This window comes from Dendrobates tinctorius, unplaced genomic scaffold (assembly GCF_039654945.1).
Source record: "Dendrobates tinctorius isolate UK_male_01 unplaced genomic scaffold, ASM3965494v1 ptg000129l, whole genome shotgun sequence".
Taxonomy (NCBI): domain Eukaryota; kingdom Metazoa; phylum Chordata; class Amphibia; order Anura; family Dendrobatidae; genus Dendrobates; species Dendrobates tinctorius.
Window position 1 is genome coordinate 44,449,365 of NW_027361797.1, and position 19,613 is coordinate 44,468,977.

Sequence of the window (19,613 nt, forward strand, 5' to 3'; positions counted from 1 at the left end):
GAGTTCAGAAATGTTGATCTATTAAAATATGAAAAGAATTAATAAGATCGGTAAATGGCGGAACGAGAAAGACAATCAAAATTACGTTCTTTTTGGTCACCGCAGCAATAATGGGCGATCAAAATATCATATCTACACCAAAATAGTATCAATGCCCAGATTATGAAAAATGGAGACGCTACGGGTCTTGGAAAATGGCGACTTTTTTTTTTATTTTGGATGTTTTTTCACCACTTAAATAAAAAAGAACCTATACATGCTTAGTTTCTACGAACCTGTAATGACCTGGAGAATCAAATTGGCAGGTCAGTTTTAGCATTTAGTGAACATGGTAGAAAAAAAATTGTGGAATTGCACTTTTTTGCAATCTCACAGCACTTTGCATTTTTTTACACTATATGGCAAAACCAATTAAGTTATTCAAAAGTTACAGAAACCATTTGTCTGCATTTCTAAGCTACTTGTAGAAGGACTTGTAATCAGATATGATGTCATCAGGGCTATTAATCTTCCTCCAACAGCTAATAACTGTGTCACTTCTTTTGTTATTGTGTTCCGCCCTATATGTGGTGTATATATAGAGAGCGATGAGCCGTCTGTATAACAGAATATTTACTACATCGAGAATACAAGTGACAGGTGAGTATACTGCTGCACAGCAAAAATATACTGTGGCACTGAGGTAAGGAAAATGTAAGCGATGTTATATAATTTGGTGTTAAAAAGACAATAGTGAGAGAGAAATAATAGATTTATTGGCTGATCAGAAAAAATACAATTTCAAGCTTTTCAATTCCAGAGGATCTTTTATCAGGCAAGTTACGACAAACCTGCCAGATGAATGGTCCTTTATTCCAGAAAAACTTACATATATGATTTTTCTGGTAAACTAATAAAGGTGTCACCATAGTAATACTTTTAACTTTTGGATAAAAATGGTGTTTTCCAGGCTCAGGACAGAGGTTTATAGTCTCTCTGACTGCAGATTTCCGAACTGTGACAGGGTTCGGTGTGGACGCCGTCATTATTCCCCATGTTAGTCAGTGGTCACGTGGCTGCCTGTATGTGATTTTCATACTAGAATGAATGTAGAGTTGTCCCAAGCCTGGACAATCCCTTTAATGACACATAGTTTAGGCCTGTTTCACACTTGCTTTTTTTTGCAGCGCGTTTTTCCCGCAAAAAAACGCATTGAAAAACGCATACAAAAGCATACAACTGCTGCGTTTTTTTCAAGCATTTTTATGAGCATGCATGAAAAAAACGCAGCGTTTTTATGCATTTGTATGCGTTTTTAGTGCGTTTTTACCGCGTTTGCGTTTTTTTCCAACATTAGGTGGCCCCTCACACTAACCCAAACCATGACTTTACTAACCCTAACCCTGACCCTAACCCTAACCCTAACCCTAACCCTAACCCTGACCCTAACCCTAACCCTAACCCTTAACCAAACCATACTTAACCCTAACCCTGACCCTAACCCTTAACCAAACCATACTTAACCCTAACCCAAACCCTAACTAACCTTAACCCTAACCCTAACCCTGACCCTAACCCTAACCCTGACCCTAACCCTAACCCTAACCCTTAACCAAACCATACTTAACCCTAACCCTGACCCTAACCCTGACCCTAACCCTAACCCTAACCCTGACCCTAACCCTAACCCTAACCCTAACCCTAACCCTGACCCTAACCCTTAACCAAACCATACTTAACCCTAACCCTAACCCTAACCCTAACCCTGACCCTAACCCTTAACCAAACCATACTTAACCCTAACCCTGACCCTAACCCTGACACTAACCCTTAACCAAACCATACTTAACCCTAACCCTGACCCTAACCCTGACCCTAACCCTAACCCTAACCCTGACCCTAACCCTAACCCTAAACCCCCTTAACTAACCCTAACTTTACCCAAACCCCTAAATTCCATTGTCTAAACTAATGGTAAAAAAAAAAACGCATGTGCAAAAAAACGCATACATAAGCATGCCAATGCGCACATATGCTCACCATAGACTTATAATGGGTGTCTTGCTGTAAAAAAACGCATTGCGCGCGCATGCGTTTTTTTGAGGCAAATCGGACGCACAAAAAATGCAACAAGTTGAGGACTGGAGTTGGGGAACCCTGCTGTAATGTATGCACATTGTGAACAACTGATAACAGGTTAAAATAAAATATTGGAAACTTTACATTTATAGTCACTGCAATCTGTGAAGCAGAATAATGAAGGGTTTGGGAGTATTTACTATTGCAAATTTTCTTTTTTTTTAGATTTGCAGCACAATGTCTGTCACTGGCATTTTTTCTCAGAATGAAATTGAAAAAGGCTTGTCCTTTCTACTGGGTAAGTCACAGATTAATTGGTTTATTGTTTATTATTGTGGTTACTATTTATTGGGCCAGGTTCAGATAAGTTCCATAATAGCACAAGGGATTAGATTATACTCTTCCATATTTTGGATGAGACTCATCCGTTCACATTTATGATGGCGCCCAAAAAAAAATGAATCTACACAGTTCATCCTTATTATATTATTTTTTTTTACTGTTACATTGCAATTATTAACATATACTATTTGGTCTTGTACATTTTTTCAATTGTTAATGTATAAAAACGGAGGTCACACAGATGTCGAATGGGTGTAGCAAACTGATACTGAGGTGCAGGGGCGAACATTAACAGCTTGGGGCCCCTGTGCAAGGAATGTGTCTGGGCTCCCCTCCTTTTATGGTGACAAAGCTACAGATATATATACATATATATTGTGAGGGGTTGACAGGCTCAGCTGCACCTCGAGATTGACTGAGGCACATGGATGGTTAAAGTCTCTCAATGGTTTATTGCCTCAAAAACAAAAAAAAACAAAATGGTAACAGAAAAACAGCCTGTCCGGCTCAAATGAAAATAAATAGGCCATACACCGTCCTGCCCAGGTCCTCTGGGAGAACACATACAGCAGCTCTCGCAGGAGCTAATAATCCAGAGGCTTGCTTCCTACACACACATGGACAGAAAAAGAAAAACTGGCTGGACATTTAACTCCCTCCAGCCACACCCTGGGGGTGTAGATATGGTGGGTAGGCGTCTCGCCCATCTCTGACCTACCCACCAAGAAAGCCATGCCCATATAGCAACAGGATTGCTCTCAGCACATATCATGCTGGAGAAAACACTTATGGCTTTCACATCACATAGGAAAACAATCTTTGTGACACATATCTCCCCTCATGTACGACACCAGCGACCCTGTCACAATATATAGAGCCACACACACACATACATATATATTTCTTACATGGTCTCCTTTATTATGTATATTGCCGTCCCTTATTACATACTGCCCCCTCTTATGTACAGCTTTGTCTCTTGCATATCGGATTATATAGCATCCCCTGTTTTTTATTACATACCGTCCTGTCTTGTTAGATATATAATGCAATGGCAGCTGATAGAGCATGGGAAAGCTCCTTTTCTAATGGAGGAACTGATGGACTGGTCGTCTGGTCACCAGCTCCTCCATCAGCAGTCATTTTATATCTAACAAGAGAGGATTATATAATAAAAAAAGGCGCTCTGAATAACAAAAATAACAAGAATACACTATGTAAGAGACAGTCCTGTACATAACACCAGAGGAAGCTACCATATATACTCGTGTATAAGCCGAGATTTTCAGCACATTTTTTTGTGCTGAAAATGCCCCCCCTCGGCTTATACATGAGTTATTATCCAGAAAGTCGGTAGGGAAGGAGGAGCGGCTGAGCAGCGGCAGGAGCCGGCAGCTGTGGCACAGTAACAGCTGCAGCTGCAGCCGCCGGCTAAAAGAAGACATCATGCTCACCCTCCTCGCGCCGTTGCTGCACCTCTGTCCCTGCATTTCCGTCCCGGCGCTGGCAGCTCTTCCTATGCTGAGCTGTCATGTGGTACCGCTCCTTAAGGTAATTATTATGCACCCGTCTCGACTCCCATAGGCGTGGAGCGCATATTTATTACCTTAATGAGCGGTACCACGTGACAGCTCAGCACAGGAGAGCTGCCACGCCGGGACGACGGAGATGCAGCGACGGCGCCAGGAGGGTGAGTGGGACAGGGAGGGGAGCCATGCATACAACAATGGGAAGGGGGGGTGAGCCTTGCGGGACCGGGGGTGCCATGCATACAACAGGGGGAGCCACACATACCAGGACAAAACAGGGGAGCTACATACCAGGACAGGTCGGGGAGCCACATACCAGGACAGGGGGTCCATACATACCAGGACAAAACGGGGGAGCCACATACCAGGACAGGGACTGGGGGAGCCTTGCATACAAGGTTAGGGACCAAGGAAGCAGTGCATACAATGACAGGTACCGGGGGAGCCATGCATACAATGACAGGTACTGGGGGAGCCGTGCATACAATAACAGGGACAGGGGGGCCGTGCTTACCAGGACAAGGATGCGGGGACAATGCATACCCGGCTTATACTCGAGTCAAAAAGCTTACCCAGTTTTCCATGGCAAAATTAGGTGCCTCGGTTTATACTCAGGTCGGCTTATACTTGAGTATATATGGTATATAATAAGGGCTGGCAGCATATATAACTAAAGAGGATGGTACGTAATAAGGGACGGTGCTATACATAATAATACATAATGAGTACACTATATATTAAGAGACTGTGCTATACATAAGTGAGTAAACTGTAAACTATATACTAAGGGACTGTGCTATACATAATAAATGAGTACATTATATACTAAGGGACTGTGCTATACAAAATAAGTGAGTACACTATATATGCTAAGGGACTGTGCTATACAAAAAAGTGAGTACACTATATACTATGGGACTGTGCTATACATAATGTGGCTACATTCCTATATCTGTGTGCAGTATCGTTGTGCTACCTGCTTTTACAGACGCATTGAGCACTTCCTATTCTGATCCTCGGATGTGTGAATGGACATATAAAACTCTACGAGTCCGTATGCCATCCGATAAAAACGCCTGGAAGCATACGGACATTTCACAGAAATGTGAGAATGTAGAATAAGGGATTTTACAGATAACATCATCACTCCACATCTCACAGTGCAGATACAGAATAATATTTACCTCCAGGCAGTTGCCGTTGACTCTGATTAGAGTCATTTTTTCTCCATCCGGTCAGACCTTCATGTCAACATCTCCCAGCCACGACTCGTCTTGTCATGATGATCGTTGCAGCATGAAAACCACAGAAAGAGGAAAAAATCCTCCAAAAAATTCAGAAAAAAAACAGACAGGCCTAAATGCATCTGCACTAATACAGGGTGCAGCGGACCCAAGTAAAATGGCAGCTGCACAGGTGCAATAATACCAAATGAGTCAGCCAGCCTACAATCAGGGATTGGCCATGCGGTACACCAGTGCAGAAAAACCTCTAATCTAGCTCATTACATTGATAGGATTATGTTACCGCATGTATTTGAATTAAAAAGTCACCTCAGAGACTCAACTCATTTATTGTATCTACTCCAAGAAATCACTTGGAAACCACAATATGTTTTCATTACTATGGATGTGACTGCACTTTATTCTAATATTCCACATGATGTAGGTGTGAATTGTTTTCATCATTTTTTAAAATCTGACATTAGACTTTCTTTGGCTCAAAAGGATTTTATTTTAAAAGGTATTGATTTTATATTGAAAAATAATTTTTTTACCTTTGAAAAAATATTTTATCAACAAGTTAAGGGGACCTCAATGGGCTCAAAGGTAGCACCTACTTTCGCTAACCTTTTCATGGGGATTTTTGAAAATTCTTTTATTTTGAATGAAAATTGGAGCAAAAATATTATTTTTTATAAAAGATTCATTGATGATTTATTTTTTATCTGGGACAACTCCACTATGTTGAAACTTTTATTCAGACAATAAATTGTAATGACTGGGATCTTTCTTTTACAGCAGCTTACAGCAGTCTTTTAATTAATTTTTTAGATATTAACCTTTTTATTAAAGAAGACAGAATATGTAGCAAAACGTTTTTTAAAAAAGTAGACACCAATGGCTACATTCATTTTAATAGTGGGCACTACAACAAATGGTTGAATAACATTCCTAACAATCAATTTCACCAGATTAGAAAAAACTGCTCATTGGATACTGACTTTAAAGATCAGTCCAATATTTTAAAGAAAAGATTTTTTGCCCAAAAATACCCTTCACACTTAATTAAGAATGCCTTTAAAAACTCTCTCAAAGTAAATCAGAGAGCATTGCTGGAGCCTGAGGCCATGTGCACACGATGCAGATTTGCAGCGTTTCTGCAGCGGATTTTACCGCGCAGAAATGTTGCATATCCGCATTGTGATGTACAGTACCTTTAAAATGAATGGAAAAAAAAAAACGCTGTGCAGACGCTGCGGATTTTTCCGCGCGGTTTTCCTGCGGTACAAAATCCGCAGCATGTTACTTCTTTTGTGCGGTTTTCTATCTCCCCTGTTACCAAATCCGCAGGGGGAAGACCGCAATGGAAAACCGCACAAAAACCGCATGAAAACCGCGTGAAAAATGGAAGAAATCCGCAGGAAAAATGCAGGTAATTTGACCTGCGGTTTTCTTCCATTCTGCACGGAAAAATCCGCAGGGCTCAAAACTCCGTCTGCACTCAGCCTTAAGAGCAAGTAATTACTGATAAGAACTTTTCAATGAATTTTATAACGCAATTCTCCATTGAACATAATGAAATCCGTAGAATTTTTCATAAGAATTGGCATATATTACTGAACGATCCCATTCTGAACAATATCCTTCCTAGGAATCCCGGGGTTACATTCCGTAGAGCCCCCACAATCAAGGATCTAATAGCCCCTAGCCGCCTGAGAGCCCATGCTAGCCCCATTAACGGTTACACCCTGAATTCAACTAAAGGAATCTTTAAATGTGGCACGAGGAACTGCTTATGCTGTTCTAATATAAATCATAAAGCTAATTATATAATTTCATTTTCTACTAAAGAGAAATTTATGATCCCTTTTGTTCTAAATTGTAACTCTGACTTTGTCATTTATGTCATTGAATGTCCCTGTGGTAAGCAATATGTAGGGAGGACCACACAACCCCTACACCTCAGATTGAACTCCCATCGGCATAATATTAAAAAAGGCCTGCTTACTCATGGGCTATCCAGACATTACGCTTTGGTACATGATAAGAATTCGAAATTATTAAAAATTAGCCCTATCGATCATATACCTAAATGTGCACCGAACAGATCTACGAAATTAAATAGAAAGGAAGCCTATTGGATCTACAAATTAGGGAGTCTGAAACCACAGGGTTTAAATGAAATAACGGAGGTTTTTACCTAGACAGTGGAATTTTTGTTCACACCCATATTCACATGCTCTGTAATCAGAGAAAAGAAGGAAGAAAAAAAAAAAAAAAAAAAAACCCTCATGTGTATAGATGGCTTCTGAGTTCTTTGCGATAATTTCTCTTTGTTCTATTTAAATTTAAAATTTTATATGCACTATTTGTGTCAGTTTCCCTTGTTGATAATGTTAACCTAGTTATGCAGTCCCCGCCTTGTGGTTTTTATATATTTTTTATAGCTTTGTTTGTACTTAATGTAATACCTAATTGCAATTTTATATTTATATTTATAATTAATTTTACAATACTGTGCCTCCTTGGTCTAATGAAAAAAAATTATTTATGTATTTATTTAAATATTACTTGTGCGTTAGCTCTAAAAGAGTGTTATATATATGAAAATCCTGTATAGCCTCCTATCAGGTTTAGCTCCTTTTGCCCTTGGGAGCAATCACTTTCATACCTCTGTCTTAAACATTATCTCTGTTAGTTGCATTTTTTGAAGAAAAATTTTTTTGAAGAGTTTTTTTTTATATTTTTATATATATATTTTTTTTTTCTTCTTTAATTAAGCCCGGGTAAGCGCTACTAATTCTACTAGTCTGACATGAAAGAATGACCCCGGCTGATAATAGTATCTCATTTCTACTTTAACTCAGCTCCCATGCATATATTGCCTAGCCATAGAGATTAGTGAACAGTACTAATGTTACTGCCACTCCTTCACAGTGTAAAGACTTATGTGTCACGTGTTGAACACAAAAGCTGCCTGCGATCTTATCTATTAATGAAGCCACCCATTCACTCTGCCACTTTATCCTGCGTTTTTACTTTGAGCAGTAGTGGGCTCCTGCACAGCGTCCTGTGTGTTGCTGCATCTGATATTAACCCCCTTTTTTTATGTGCTTCGTGTTAAATCTAAAATTTGCCCATGATCTTTGTATTAGTGAAGTAATGAATCCATGCTGTCTGCGTTCTCATTCTGAGCAGCGCTGACTGCTGTGCAGCTTCTCGTGTGTTGCTGCTTTTAGCATCCTTTATTATTTTTTAAACCCATTTCCTCTATACTAAAAAATAACTTTATATTTATTTTTTTAGAATTTAACTAAAATTATATATTTTTTATTGGTAAAGAATTAAAATGATGTTTTTACTTTTTTCCCCTTTTTGTATAAAGATTGCAATGCTTTCAATGAAAAAAAGCGGTTTGCTGTTTCCATACGATAGTCCACTTGTAAGGTATCCACCTCTAAACAGGAATAAACTCTCCCCTTCCCCTTTTTTTTTTTTTTTTTTTTTTGTTTAAATCGTAAATTTGACTTTATTATCTGTTTTGTAAACGAAAATTTAATCAAAAAATCTTTTAAAATACGTATTCTTTTGTAATATATCTTAGGTTAACTGTTAATCATGTGGTGTCATTGAACTTTGACACTGCATCATCTGACTTGTTGGCACTCATTTTTTTGAAATCCAGCATCCTTTCAAACCTATTTATGTCTGTGATACCTGTATGTATTTGTGGTATTTCCTGATGAAGGGGGCATGAGACCCCTGAAACGCGTAGAATAAAACCACTGCAATCATACAGCATTCTCCTAGAATTTGTCTAAAGCGGCAGCGCGAAATATAGCTACAAACTCCCTTTGGATTCATGATTTCTTTGGTCGCTGAAGACCAGTGGATCTGCAGCAGCCGCTACCTACACGCTCTTATCTCATCCTAACCAGGTGAGCATATTTCATGATATACTGTCTCTTGTAACGTGGATAAGACCCTATTGCGCTTTTTTGTCTCCCCCTTTTTTTTGCAATAGCACCCTGTATTAGTGCAGATGCATTTAGGCCTGTCCGTTTTTTTCATGATGATCGTTGCAGCCCTGAAAATAACAAGGTCACATATATGTGTCTCCCCCGAATACAGATATGTACCCCACCATTATTATACTATTAGCCACGCAACATTAAAAATATAAAGTGAAAAGCAGCACTGTGTCCCCCATTAACTATAATCTCTGACTCCCAATAATATAAATTATTCAGTCTGTGACTCTCCCCAATTAACTTTAAGGCAAGCAAAGTGAATGAGATCCCTAAAGTCTCATGCACACATTGCATATTTTTTCCTTGCAGATTTGCAGCAGATTCAAATCTGCATAATGTCAATTCTTGGAGCTTATTTCATTCATAGTAATGAGTGGGGGAAGATAAGCAACAAAAGAATGTCAACAACGTTGCAAAAAAATAAATGTATTTCACAGAAGGTTCTTCCTGCCAACACATTAGGACATGCATCAGAATTTTCTCCTGCAAATCCTGAACGTGTGCACATAGCCTTAGTCCCTGTCCTGTGTAACACCCAATGATTATAAGTCCTTGAAAGTATCATAATGAATTTGGGGGTGGGAGAAGACATCATCAGGTACTGAACATCTTGCGCCACCTCCCAATTCATTACAAGTCCCTGACATTGTCTTCTCCCACCTTTCAATTCATTATAAAGAGTGGTATGCCCTTTACTGCCTCCTATCCACAATACATTTTAAGTCCCTGATAGCATCACAATGAATTGTGAGATGGAGGAGGACGCTCTCAGGGGCTTAGCACCCTCCTCTGTCACCCAATTCATTTTACATCCATATCTAAATTCTCCTCACCCTCGGTCCATTATAAGTCTCTCTTCCTCCCAAACCAATCCCTCACATCACTTCCCTCATTGTCCTATCCTCCACCTCCATCATTGCCCTCTTCACCAACTCCATCATTGCCCTCTCCACCTCCCCAATCATTGTTCTCCCCCCACCTCCATCATTGTCCTCTCCACCACCTAATATTCTTTAACTACATAAATAGTAAGAAACTAAAAAATGATAGTGTTGGCCCTCTTAAAAATAGTCTGGGTGAAATGGTGGATGAGGATGAGGAAAAAGCCAATATGCTAAATGACTGTTTTCAACAGTATTTACACAAGAAAATCCCTTGACGGATAACATGATCAGGGATAAAAATTCTCCATTAAATGTCACCTGCTTAACCCAGCAGGAAGCACTGCGGCGTCTACAAATCACTAAAATTAACAAATCCCCGGGCCCGGATGGGATACACCCCGAGTACTGCAGGAATTAAGTACAGTCATAGATAGACCATTATTTTTATTCTTTAAAGATTCCATAATAACAGGGTCTGTACCACAGGACTGGCGTATAGCAAATGTGGTTCCAATATTCAAAAGGGGGACAAAAACTGAACTTGGAAATTATAGGCCAGTAAGTTTAACCTCAACTGTGGGTAAAATCCTGGAGGGTTTTCTAAGAGATACTATACTGGAGTATCTGAAGAAGAATAACCTCATGACCCAATATCAACATGGGTTTACAAGGGACCGTTCCTGTCTGACTAATCTGATAAGCTGTGGTGCCAGTATATGTAGCAAATTAGTATGGATATATATAATAATTAAAACTTAACTTTTAATCACAAATTAAAAACTGTAAAGTGCCAAAATAGTGGCAGAAAAAAGTGCCCGTGCAAACGTGCCAATATAAACAGCAACCTATGCTGAGACGCCTTATATTGTCAGAATAACGGACAGAATAATTTTTCTTTTGTGCCAAATTATAGCTGAGTAATTAGTGTATCTGGATGTATTCCAGGTATGTTAACCAAAACACTGTCTCAGCATATATGGCGACACTTATTGAAATTATTGTGGTGTCCTCTTTGGGAACTCAAACCTTATTATTCCTGTTTCCATCTCAAATATTATCAATACTCTTCCAGACAAGGCGAATCAATAAAGGAGTATCTATTGCTCCTCATCAAAGAAATTCATACTATACAAGCATTTCTCACAGGTCAATATGAACCATACATAGCACCCTTGGAGTCCAGTAAATTATAATGCCTTATACTCCACAATATTACTGCATAATAAATACTCTCATGGTGAGGCAACAGTATGTCATTATACTCATCTCAGGTGTATTAGTCCTATACACCGATGCCTGTGCGTGCGCTCCTGAAAAGGGGGCCCCCAATCTCAGCATATTCTCATGCCTGCATTCATCTGGATGGCCTTATTCCCACACCGTATCTCCCAACGCGTTTCATCTATTCAGGACTCATCAGGGGAGTTTATGGAGTTCAATTAGAGACATAGCGCGCAGGTTTCACCTTCTCTTGCCTTATAAATAGCTGAGCACAGTACGGTATCCTGTCAGTTTCCGGACGCCGGGTACATCATTTCAGGTCCCTCCATGTGTAATGGACCCTCTCTATCTGCGTGCCCCACTTCCTGGGCTCGGCTTCGGGCCATTCACGTCACGTCCGGTCTTAGCGACACAGCGTCATCGCCACACCGCTCACATGACTTACAGTGTCTATGGCAACCAGACGCTGCATTATACTTTACCCGTATGTCTAAAGAATCGCGTTATAGACATATCGGGTTTCAGCAGTTGTCTCCTAGTTAAACATAAACCAGTGTAGCTTAATTATCCACATTCTTGGAAACGACTGCATCCAAATTATATAAAACTCAGCTAATTCGGACGTATTAAATTGCTGAGTACCCTAATAATGGACACCTTGCATGGATTCCATATCCAATTTGTTAGCATTCACATTCACAATAGAAAGAAGACAAATAAGACGTATCAATAGTGACTTTCACCTATAAAAATACTGAGGGAATCATATTCAAAAAAATCATCTGGTATGTTATATTATTGCATGCTGAATAGGGACACCACAGATCTTCTTAATTCTTGGAAATATAGAAAGGGTGCTCACTAGGTCTCTCCCTGTTATTCCCTTGCTACCTGCCTCACGCGGAGGTTGGCACCCTAATATCCTGCGCAAGTGGCTCCCCCACTCGTCGGCGGCTCTCCCTAGAGTAAATAACCCTATTACTCCCTCCCTACAAGAAGGAAGAAAAGGAGAGTATATCATTTAGTCCCTTAGGGTGCACTGTTTGTAAAGTGAAGATCCAAAAAGTTTCCCTTTGGAGGATGTATTTATCCCAATCACCCCCTCTCTGGTTTCTGGAAACTTTTTCGATACCTATGAAACTGACCATCTTGAGATCTCCCTTATGGATCTGGTTAATATGATTGGCTACTGGGGTATCATGTTTGTTGATGGTATCTCTATGATGCTCTCCTACCCTTACCCTAAGTTCTCTCTTTGTCCTGCCAACATATTCTAGACCACATCTGCACGTCATCTTATAGACTACCCCTACTGATCTACAGTTAATGAACTGATGGATGGGGTATATTTTTCCTGTGATGTTACTACAAAATTCATTATTTTTTTCAATCGAAGTACAGTATTTGCAGCACCCACATTTGAAGCATCCTTTTGGTTAGGTGCCTAACCATGTGGTGCTGTCAACACTTTTTGGGGCAAAATGGCTGGGGACCAACCTATCTTTTAAAGAACGGCCTTTCTTGTATGTAATCTGTGGATGAGTAGGTATAACTTTTATGAGATCCTGATCCATGCACAGAATTGGCCAATGTTGGTTTATTATTTCTTTTATATCATTTGCTCCATTACAATATTTTGTAATGAATCTTATAGTTCCTTCGTCCTTGGTTTTCTGCATTGGGATGAGTAAATCCTTTCTATCTCTAGCCAAAGATGTCCAGTAGGCATTCCTTAGGATTCCATCTGGGTATCCCCGTTCTAAGAAGCGGGATCTCAAATCATCAGCTTGTACTTGTATATTATAGGTACCCTGATCTGAACAATTCCTTCTCATGTGAAGGTACTGCCCTTTAGGAATACTTTTTTATCAGGAAACTGGATGGTTAGACTCCCATCTCAGAAGTGAATTAGAAGATGTGGGTTTTCTATATGTCTTAGTTAATAGGCGTCCATTCTCCCCCCCATTCAACCAGGACATCTAAGAACGGTAATCTGTACGCATTAACCTCACAGGTAAAGCTCAGGCCTAGATCGTCCTTATTGAGGCCTTTAACAAAGTTACAGAAACCGTTCTCATTACCCTTCCAAATGATAAACACATCGTCCATGTAGAGAAGCCACAGGACAATGTTTTCCTCCGCTACTTCTGAATGCTCTCCAAAAATGGCATTTTCCTCCCTCCAGCCCAGGAGCAAATTAGCGTAAGATGGTGCACAAGGGCTACCCATCGCGGTGCCCCTGAGCTGGTGGAAGCTCAAAGAGGAAAAAATTTTTGGTTAAAAAATTGGTTGCCATAGACACTGTAAGTCATGTGAGCAGTGTGGCGATGATGCTGTGTCGCTAAGACCGGACGTGAATGGCCCGAAGCCGAGCCCAGGAAGTGGGGCACGCAGATAGAGAGGGTCCATTACACATGGAGGGACCTGAAATGATGTACCCGGCGTCCGGACACTGACAGGATACCGTACTGTGCTCAGCTATTTATAAGGCAAGAGAAGGTGAAACCTGCGCGCTATGTCTCTAATTGAACTCCATAAACTCCCCTGATGAGTCTTGAATAGATGAAACGCGTTGGGAGATACGGTGTGGGAATAAGGCCATCCAGATGAATGCAGGCATGAGAATATGCTGAGACTGGGGGCCCCCTTTTCAGGAGCGCACGCACAGGCATCGGTGTATAGGACTAATACACCTGAGATGAGTATAATGACATACTGTTGCCTCACCATGAGAGTATTTATTATGCAGTAATATTGTGGAGTATAAGGCATTATAATTTACTGGACTCCATGGGTGCTATGTATGGTTCATATTGACCTGTGAGAAATGCTTGTATAGTATGAATTTCTTTGATGTGGAGCAATAGATACTCCTTTATTGATTCGCCTTGTCTGGAAGAGTATTGATAATATTTGAGATGGAAACAGGAATAATAAGGTTTGAGTTCCCAAAGAGGACACCACAATAATTTCAATAAGTGTCGCCATATATGCTGAGACAGTGTTTTGGTTAACATACCTGGAATACATCCAGATACACTAATTACTCGGCAATAATTTGGCACAAAAGAAAAATTATTCTGTCCATTATTCTGACAATATAAGGCGTCTCAGCATAGGTTGCTGTTTTTATTGGCACGTTTGCACGGGCACTTTTTTCTGCCACTATTTTGGCACTTTACAGTTTTTAATTTGTGATTAAAAGTTAAGTTTTAATTATTATATATATCCATACTAATTTGCTACATATACTATTGATCGGTATTGTAAAATAGACCACTGCTTACCTAATCAAATGTGGTGCCAATATTCAAAAAGGGGACAAAAACTGAACTTGGAAATTATAGGCCAGTGAGTTTAACCTCAACTGTGGGTAAAATCCTGGAGGGTTTTCTAAGAGATACTATACTGGAGTATCTGAAGAAGAATAACCTCATGACCCAATATCAACATGGGTTTACAACGGACCTTTCCTGTCAGACTAATCTGATAAGCTTTTCTGAAGAGGTAAGTTCCGGACTGGACCAAGGAAATGCAGTGGACATGGTGTACATGGACTCTTCAAAAGCTTTTGATACGGTGCCACACAAAAGGTTGATACATAAAATGAGAACAATAGGGATAGGGGAAAATATGTGTAAGTGGATTAAGAGCTGGCTCAGGGATAGGAAACAAAGGGTGGTTATTAATGGAGCACACTCGGACTGGGTCACGGTTAGCAGTGGGGTACCACAGGGGTCAGTATTAGGCCCGCTTCTTTTTAACATGTTTATTAATGACCTTGTAGGAGTTATAGAGAGTAGAATTTCAATATTTGCAGATGACACTAAACTCTGCAGGGTAATCAATACAGAAGAGGACAATTTTATATTACAGGAGGATTTATGTAAACTAGAAGCTTGGGCTGATAAATGGCAAATGAGCTTTAATGGGGATAAAAGTAAGGTCATGCACTTGAGTAGAACAAACAAGATGTACAGTTAGGTCCGTATATATTTGGACAGAGACAACATTTTTCTAATTTTGGTTCTAGACATTACCACAATGAATTTTAAACAAAACAATTCAGATGCAGTTCAGACTTTCAGCTTTCATTTGAGAGTATCCACATTAAAATTGGAAGAAGGGTTTAGGAGTTTCAGCTCCTTAACATGTGCCACCCTGTTTTTAAAAGGACCAAAAGTAATTAGACAATTGACTCCAAGGCTATCTCATGGACAGGTGTAGGCAATCCCTTCGTTATGTCATTCTCAATTAAGCAGATAAAAGGCCTGGAGTTGATTTGAGGTGTGGTGCTTGCATTTGTAAGGTTTTGCTGTGAAGGAAACATGTGGTCAAAGGAGCTATCCATGCAGGTGAAACAAGTCATCCTTAACCCCTTCACCCCCCAAAGGTGGTTTGCACGTTCATGACCAGACAATTTTTACAATTCTGATCACTGTCCCTTTATGAGGAAATAACTCTGGAATGCTTCCATGGATCCTGGTGGTTCTGACATTGTTTTCTCGTGACATATTGTACTTCATGTTAGTGGTAAAATTTCATTCAAATAACTTGCGTTTATTTGTGAAAAAAACAGAAATTTGGCGAAAATTTTGAAAATTTCGCAATTTTCCAACTTTGAATTTTTATGCCCTTACATCACAGAGATACGGCACACAAAAAACTTAATAAGTAACATTTCACATATGTTTACTTTACATCAGCACAATTTTGGAACCAAAATTTTTTTTTGTTAGGACGTTATAAGGGTTAAAAGTTGACCAGCGATTTCTCATTTTTGCAACACCATTTTATTTTTACGGACCACATCACATTTGAAGCCACTTTGAGGGGTCTATATGATAGAAAAAAAACCAAAAGTGACACCATTCTAAAAACTGTACCCCTTAAGGTGCTCAAAACCACATTCAAGAAGTTTATTAACCCTTCAGGTGCGTCACAGGAATTTTTTGAATATTTAAAAAAAAATGAACATTTAACTTTTTTCACAAAAAAAATACTTCAGGTTCAATTTTTTTATTTTACCAAGGGTAACAGGAGAAATTGGACTGCAAAAGTTATTGTGCAATTTGTCCTGAGTACGCTGATAACTGATATGTGGGGAGGGAACCACTGTTTCGGCGCATGGCAGAGCTCAGAAGGGAAGGAGCGCCGTTTGACTTTTTCAATGCAAAATTGGCTGGAATTCAGATCGGACGCCATGTCATGTTTGGAGAGCTCCTGATGTACCTAAACAGTGGAAACCCCCAAAAAGTTACCCCATTTTGGAAACTAGACCCCACAAGGAACTTATCTAGTTATGTGTTGAGAACTTTGAACCCACAAGGGCTTCACTGAAGTTAATAACGTACAGCGGTACAATTAAAAAATCATATTTTTTCCAAAAAAAGGCTTTTTCACCCCCAATTTTTATTTTCCCAAGGGTAACAGGACCCTAAAAGTTATTGTGCAATTTGTTCTGAGTACGCTGATACCCCATATGTGGGTGTAAATGACTATTTGGGTGCATGGCAGAGCTCAGAAGGGAAGCAGCACCATTTAACTTTTTTTTGCTGGAATTGAGATCGGACACCATGTCGCGATTGGAAAACCCCTAATGTGCCTAAACAGTGGAAACCCCCCACAAATGACACTATTTTGGAAATTACACCCCCAAGGAACTTATCTAGATGTGTGGTAAGCACTTTGGACCCCCAAGGGCTTCACAGAAGTTTATAACGTACAGCCGTACAATTAAAAAAATCATATTTTTTCCACAAAAATGATCTTTTCACCCTCAATTCTTATTTTTCCAAGGGTAACAGGACCCTAAAAGTTATTGTGCAATTTTTACTGAGTACGCTGATACCCCACATGTGGGGTGAACCACTATTTGGGCGCATGGCAGAGCTCGGAAGGGAAGCAGCACCATTTGACGTTTTTGGCTGGAATTGAGATCGGACGCCATGTCGCGTTTGGAAAGCCCCTGATGTACCAAAACATTGAAAACTCCCCACAAATGACACCATTTTGGAAACTAGACCCCCCAAGGAACTTATCTAGATGTGTGGTGAGCACTTTGAACCCCCCAGTGCTTCACAGAAGTTTATAACGCCCGGGCGTGAAAATAAAAAAATCGTATTTTTTCAACAAACATGATCTTTTAGTCACCAATTTTTTTTCTTTTCCCAAGGGTACCTGGAGAAATTGGACCCCAAAAGTTGTCCAATTTCTCCTGAGTATGCTGATACCCCATATGTGGGAGAAAACTACTGTATGGGCACATGTCAGGGCTCGGAAGGGAAGTAGTGACGTTTTGAAATGCAGACTTTGATGGAATGGTCTGCGGGTGTCATGTTGCCTTTGGAGAGCCCCTAATGTACCTAAACAGTGGAAACCCCCCACAAATGACCCCATTTTGGAAACTAGACCCCCTAAGGAACTTATCTAGATGTGTGGTGAGCACTTTGAACCCCCCAGTGCTTCACAGAAGTTTATAATGCCCGGGCATGAAAATAAAAAAATCGTATTTTTTTTCCACAAACATGATCAATTAGTCCCCAATTTTTTATTTTCCCAAGGGTATCAGGAGAAAATGGACCCGAAAAACTGTTGTCCAATTTGTCCTGAGTACGCTGATACCCCATATGTGGGAGAAAACTACTGTATGGGCACATGTAGGAGCTCGGAAGGAAAGTAGTGACGTTTTGGAATGCAGACTTTGATTGAATGGTCTGCGGGTGTCATGTGCGTTTGGAGAGCCCCTGATGTACCTAAACTATTGAAACTCCCCACAAGTGACCCCATTTTGGAAACTAGACCCCCACGGAACTTATCTAGATGTGTGGTGAGCACTTTGAACCCCCAAGTGCTTCACAGAAGTTTATAACGCCCGGGCGTGAAAATAAAAAAATCATTTTTTTTCCACAAAAATGATATTTTTGCCCCCAATTTCTTATTTTCCTTCAGGTAATAGGAGAAATTCGACCCCAAAAGTTGTTTTGCAATTTGTCTTGAGTAGGCTGATACCCTATATGTGGGGGTAAAACACTGTTTGGGCGCATGGCAGAGCTTGGAAGGGAAGGAGCACCATTTGACTTTTTCAGCTCAGAATTGGCTGGAATTGAGATCAGACGCCATGTTACATTTGGAGAGCACCTGATGTGCCCAAACAGTGGAAACCCCCAATTCTAACTCCAACCCTAACCCCAACACAACCCTAGCCCTAATCTCAGCCCTAACTCTAGCCCTAGTCCTAGCCCTAGCCCTAACCCTAGCCCTAATGGTAAAATGGAAGTAAATACATTTTCTTTTAATTTTATTATTTTTCCCTAACTAAGGGGGTGATAACGGGGGTTTGATTTACTATTTATGGCGGTTTTTATGTTTGACAGCTGTCACACGCTAAAAGACGCTTTTGCAAAAATAGTTTTTGCATCACCACATATTGAGAGCTATAATTTTTCCATATTTTGAGCCACCGAGTCATGTGAGGTCTTATTTTTTGCGGGACGAGTTGACGTTTTTATTGGTATCATTTTCGGGCACATGATATCTTTTGATCGCTTTTTATTCCGATGTTTGGAATGCAGAATGAACAAAAACCAGCGTTTCATGAATTTCTTTTGGGGGGGTGCGTTTACACCGTTCCGCGTGCGGTGAAATTGATTAGACGGTTTTATTCTTCGGGTCAGTATGGTTACAGCGATACCTCATTTAGGTCTTTTTTTTATGTTTTGGCGCTTTTATGCAATGAAAACAATTTTATATAAAAAATAATTATTTTTGCATCACTTTATTCTGTGAGCTATAACTTTTTTATTTTTTTGCTGATGATGCTGTATTGCAGCTCGTTTGTTGTGGGACGAGATGATGTTTTCAGCGGTACCATGGATATTTATATGCGTCTTTTTGATTGCGCGTTATTGCACCTTTTGTTCGGCAGTATGATAATAAATCATTATTTTTTGCTTCGTTTTTTATTTTTATTTTTTAAGGGGTTCGCTAAAGGGGTTAACTAATGGGACAGTTTTATAGGGCGGGTTGTTATGGACGCGGCAATACCAAATATGTGTACTTTTATTGTTTGTTTGTTTTTTATTTCCAAAAAATGAATTTATTAGGGAATATTTTTTTTTTTTTATTTATTTAGCGATTTTTTTTAAAATTATTTTTACATTTTTTTTAACTTTATTACATTGTCCCAGGGGGGACATAACTGTCATGTGACAGATCGCTGATCTGTCACATTCACTGCACTTGGCTTCCTCGTGCCTGCGCTTTGCAGGCACTGAGGAAGCCAGCTCCCTGCAGGCCCCCGAAGGTCCCTGTCACCATCTTGGA

General features: G+C 39.9%; 1 protein-coding gene across 1 annotated transcript in view; it reads left to right on the plus strand.

The window, feature by feature from the left end:
- Window positions 1–576: 576 nt before the first annotated feature.
- The window catches only part of LOC141047780 (parvalbumin beta-like), a 141,362-nt gene continuing 122,325 nt past the window's right edge, over window positions 577–19,613 (plus strand). Inside the window, exons 1-2 of the mRNA XM_073543068.1 lie at window positions 577–639; window positions 2,284–2,356. Coding sequence (XP_073399169.1) covers window positions 2,296–2,356 — 61 coding nt within the window. The 5' untranslated portion in view covers window positions 577–639; window positions 2,284–2,295. The remainder of the gene's footprint in view (window positions 640–2,283; window positions 2,357–19,613) is intronic.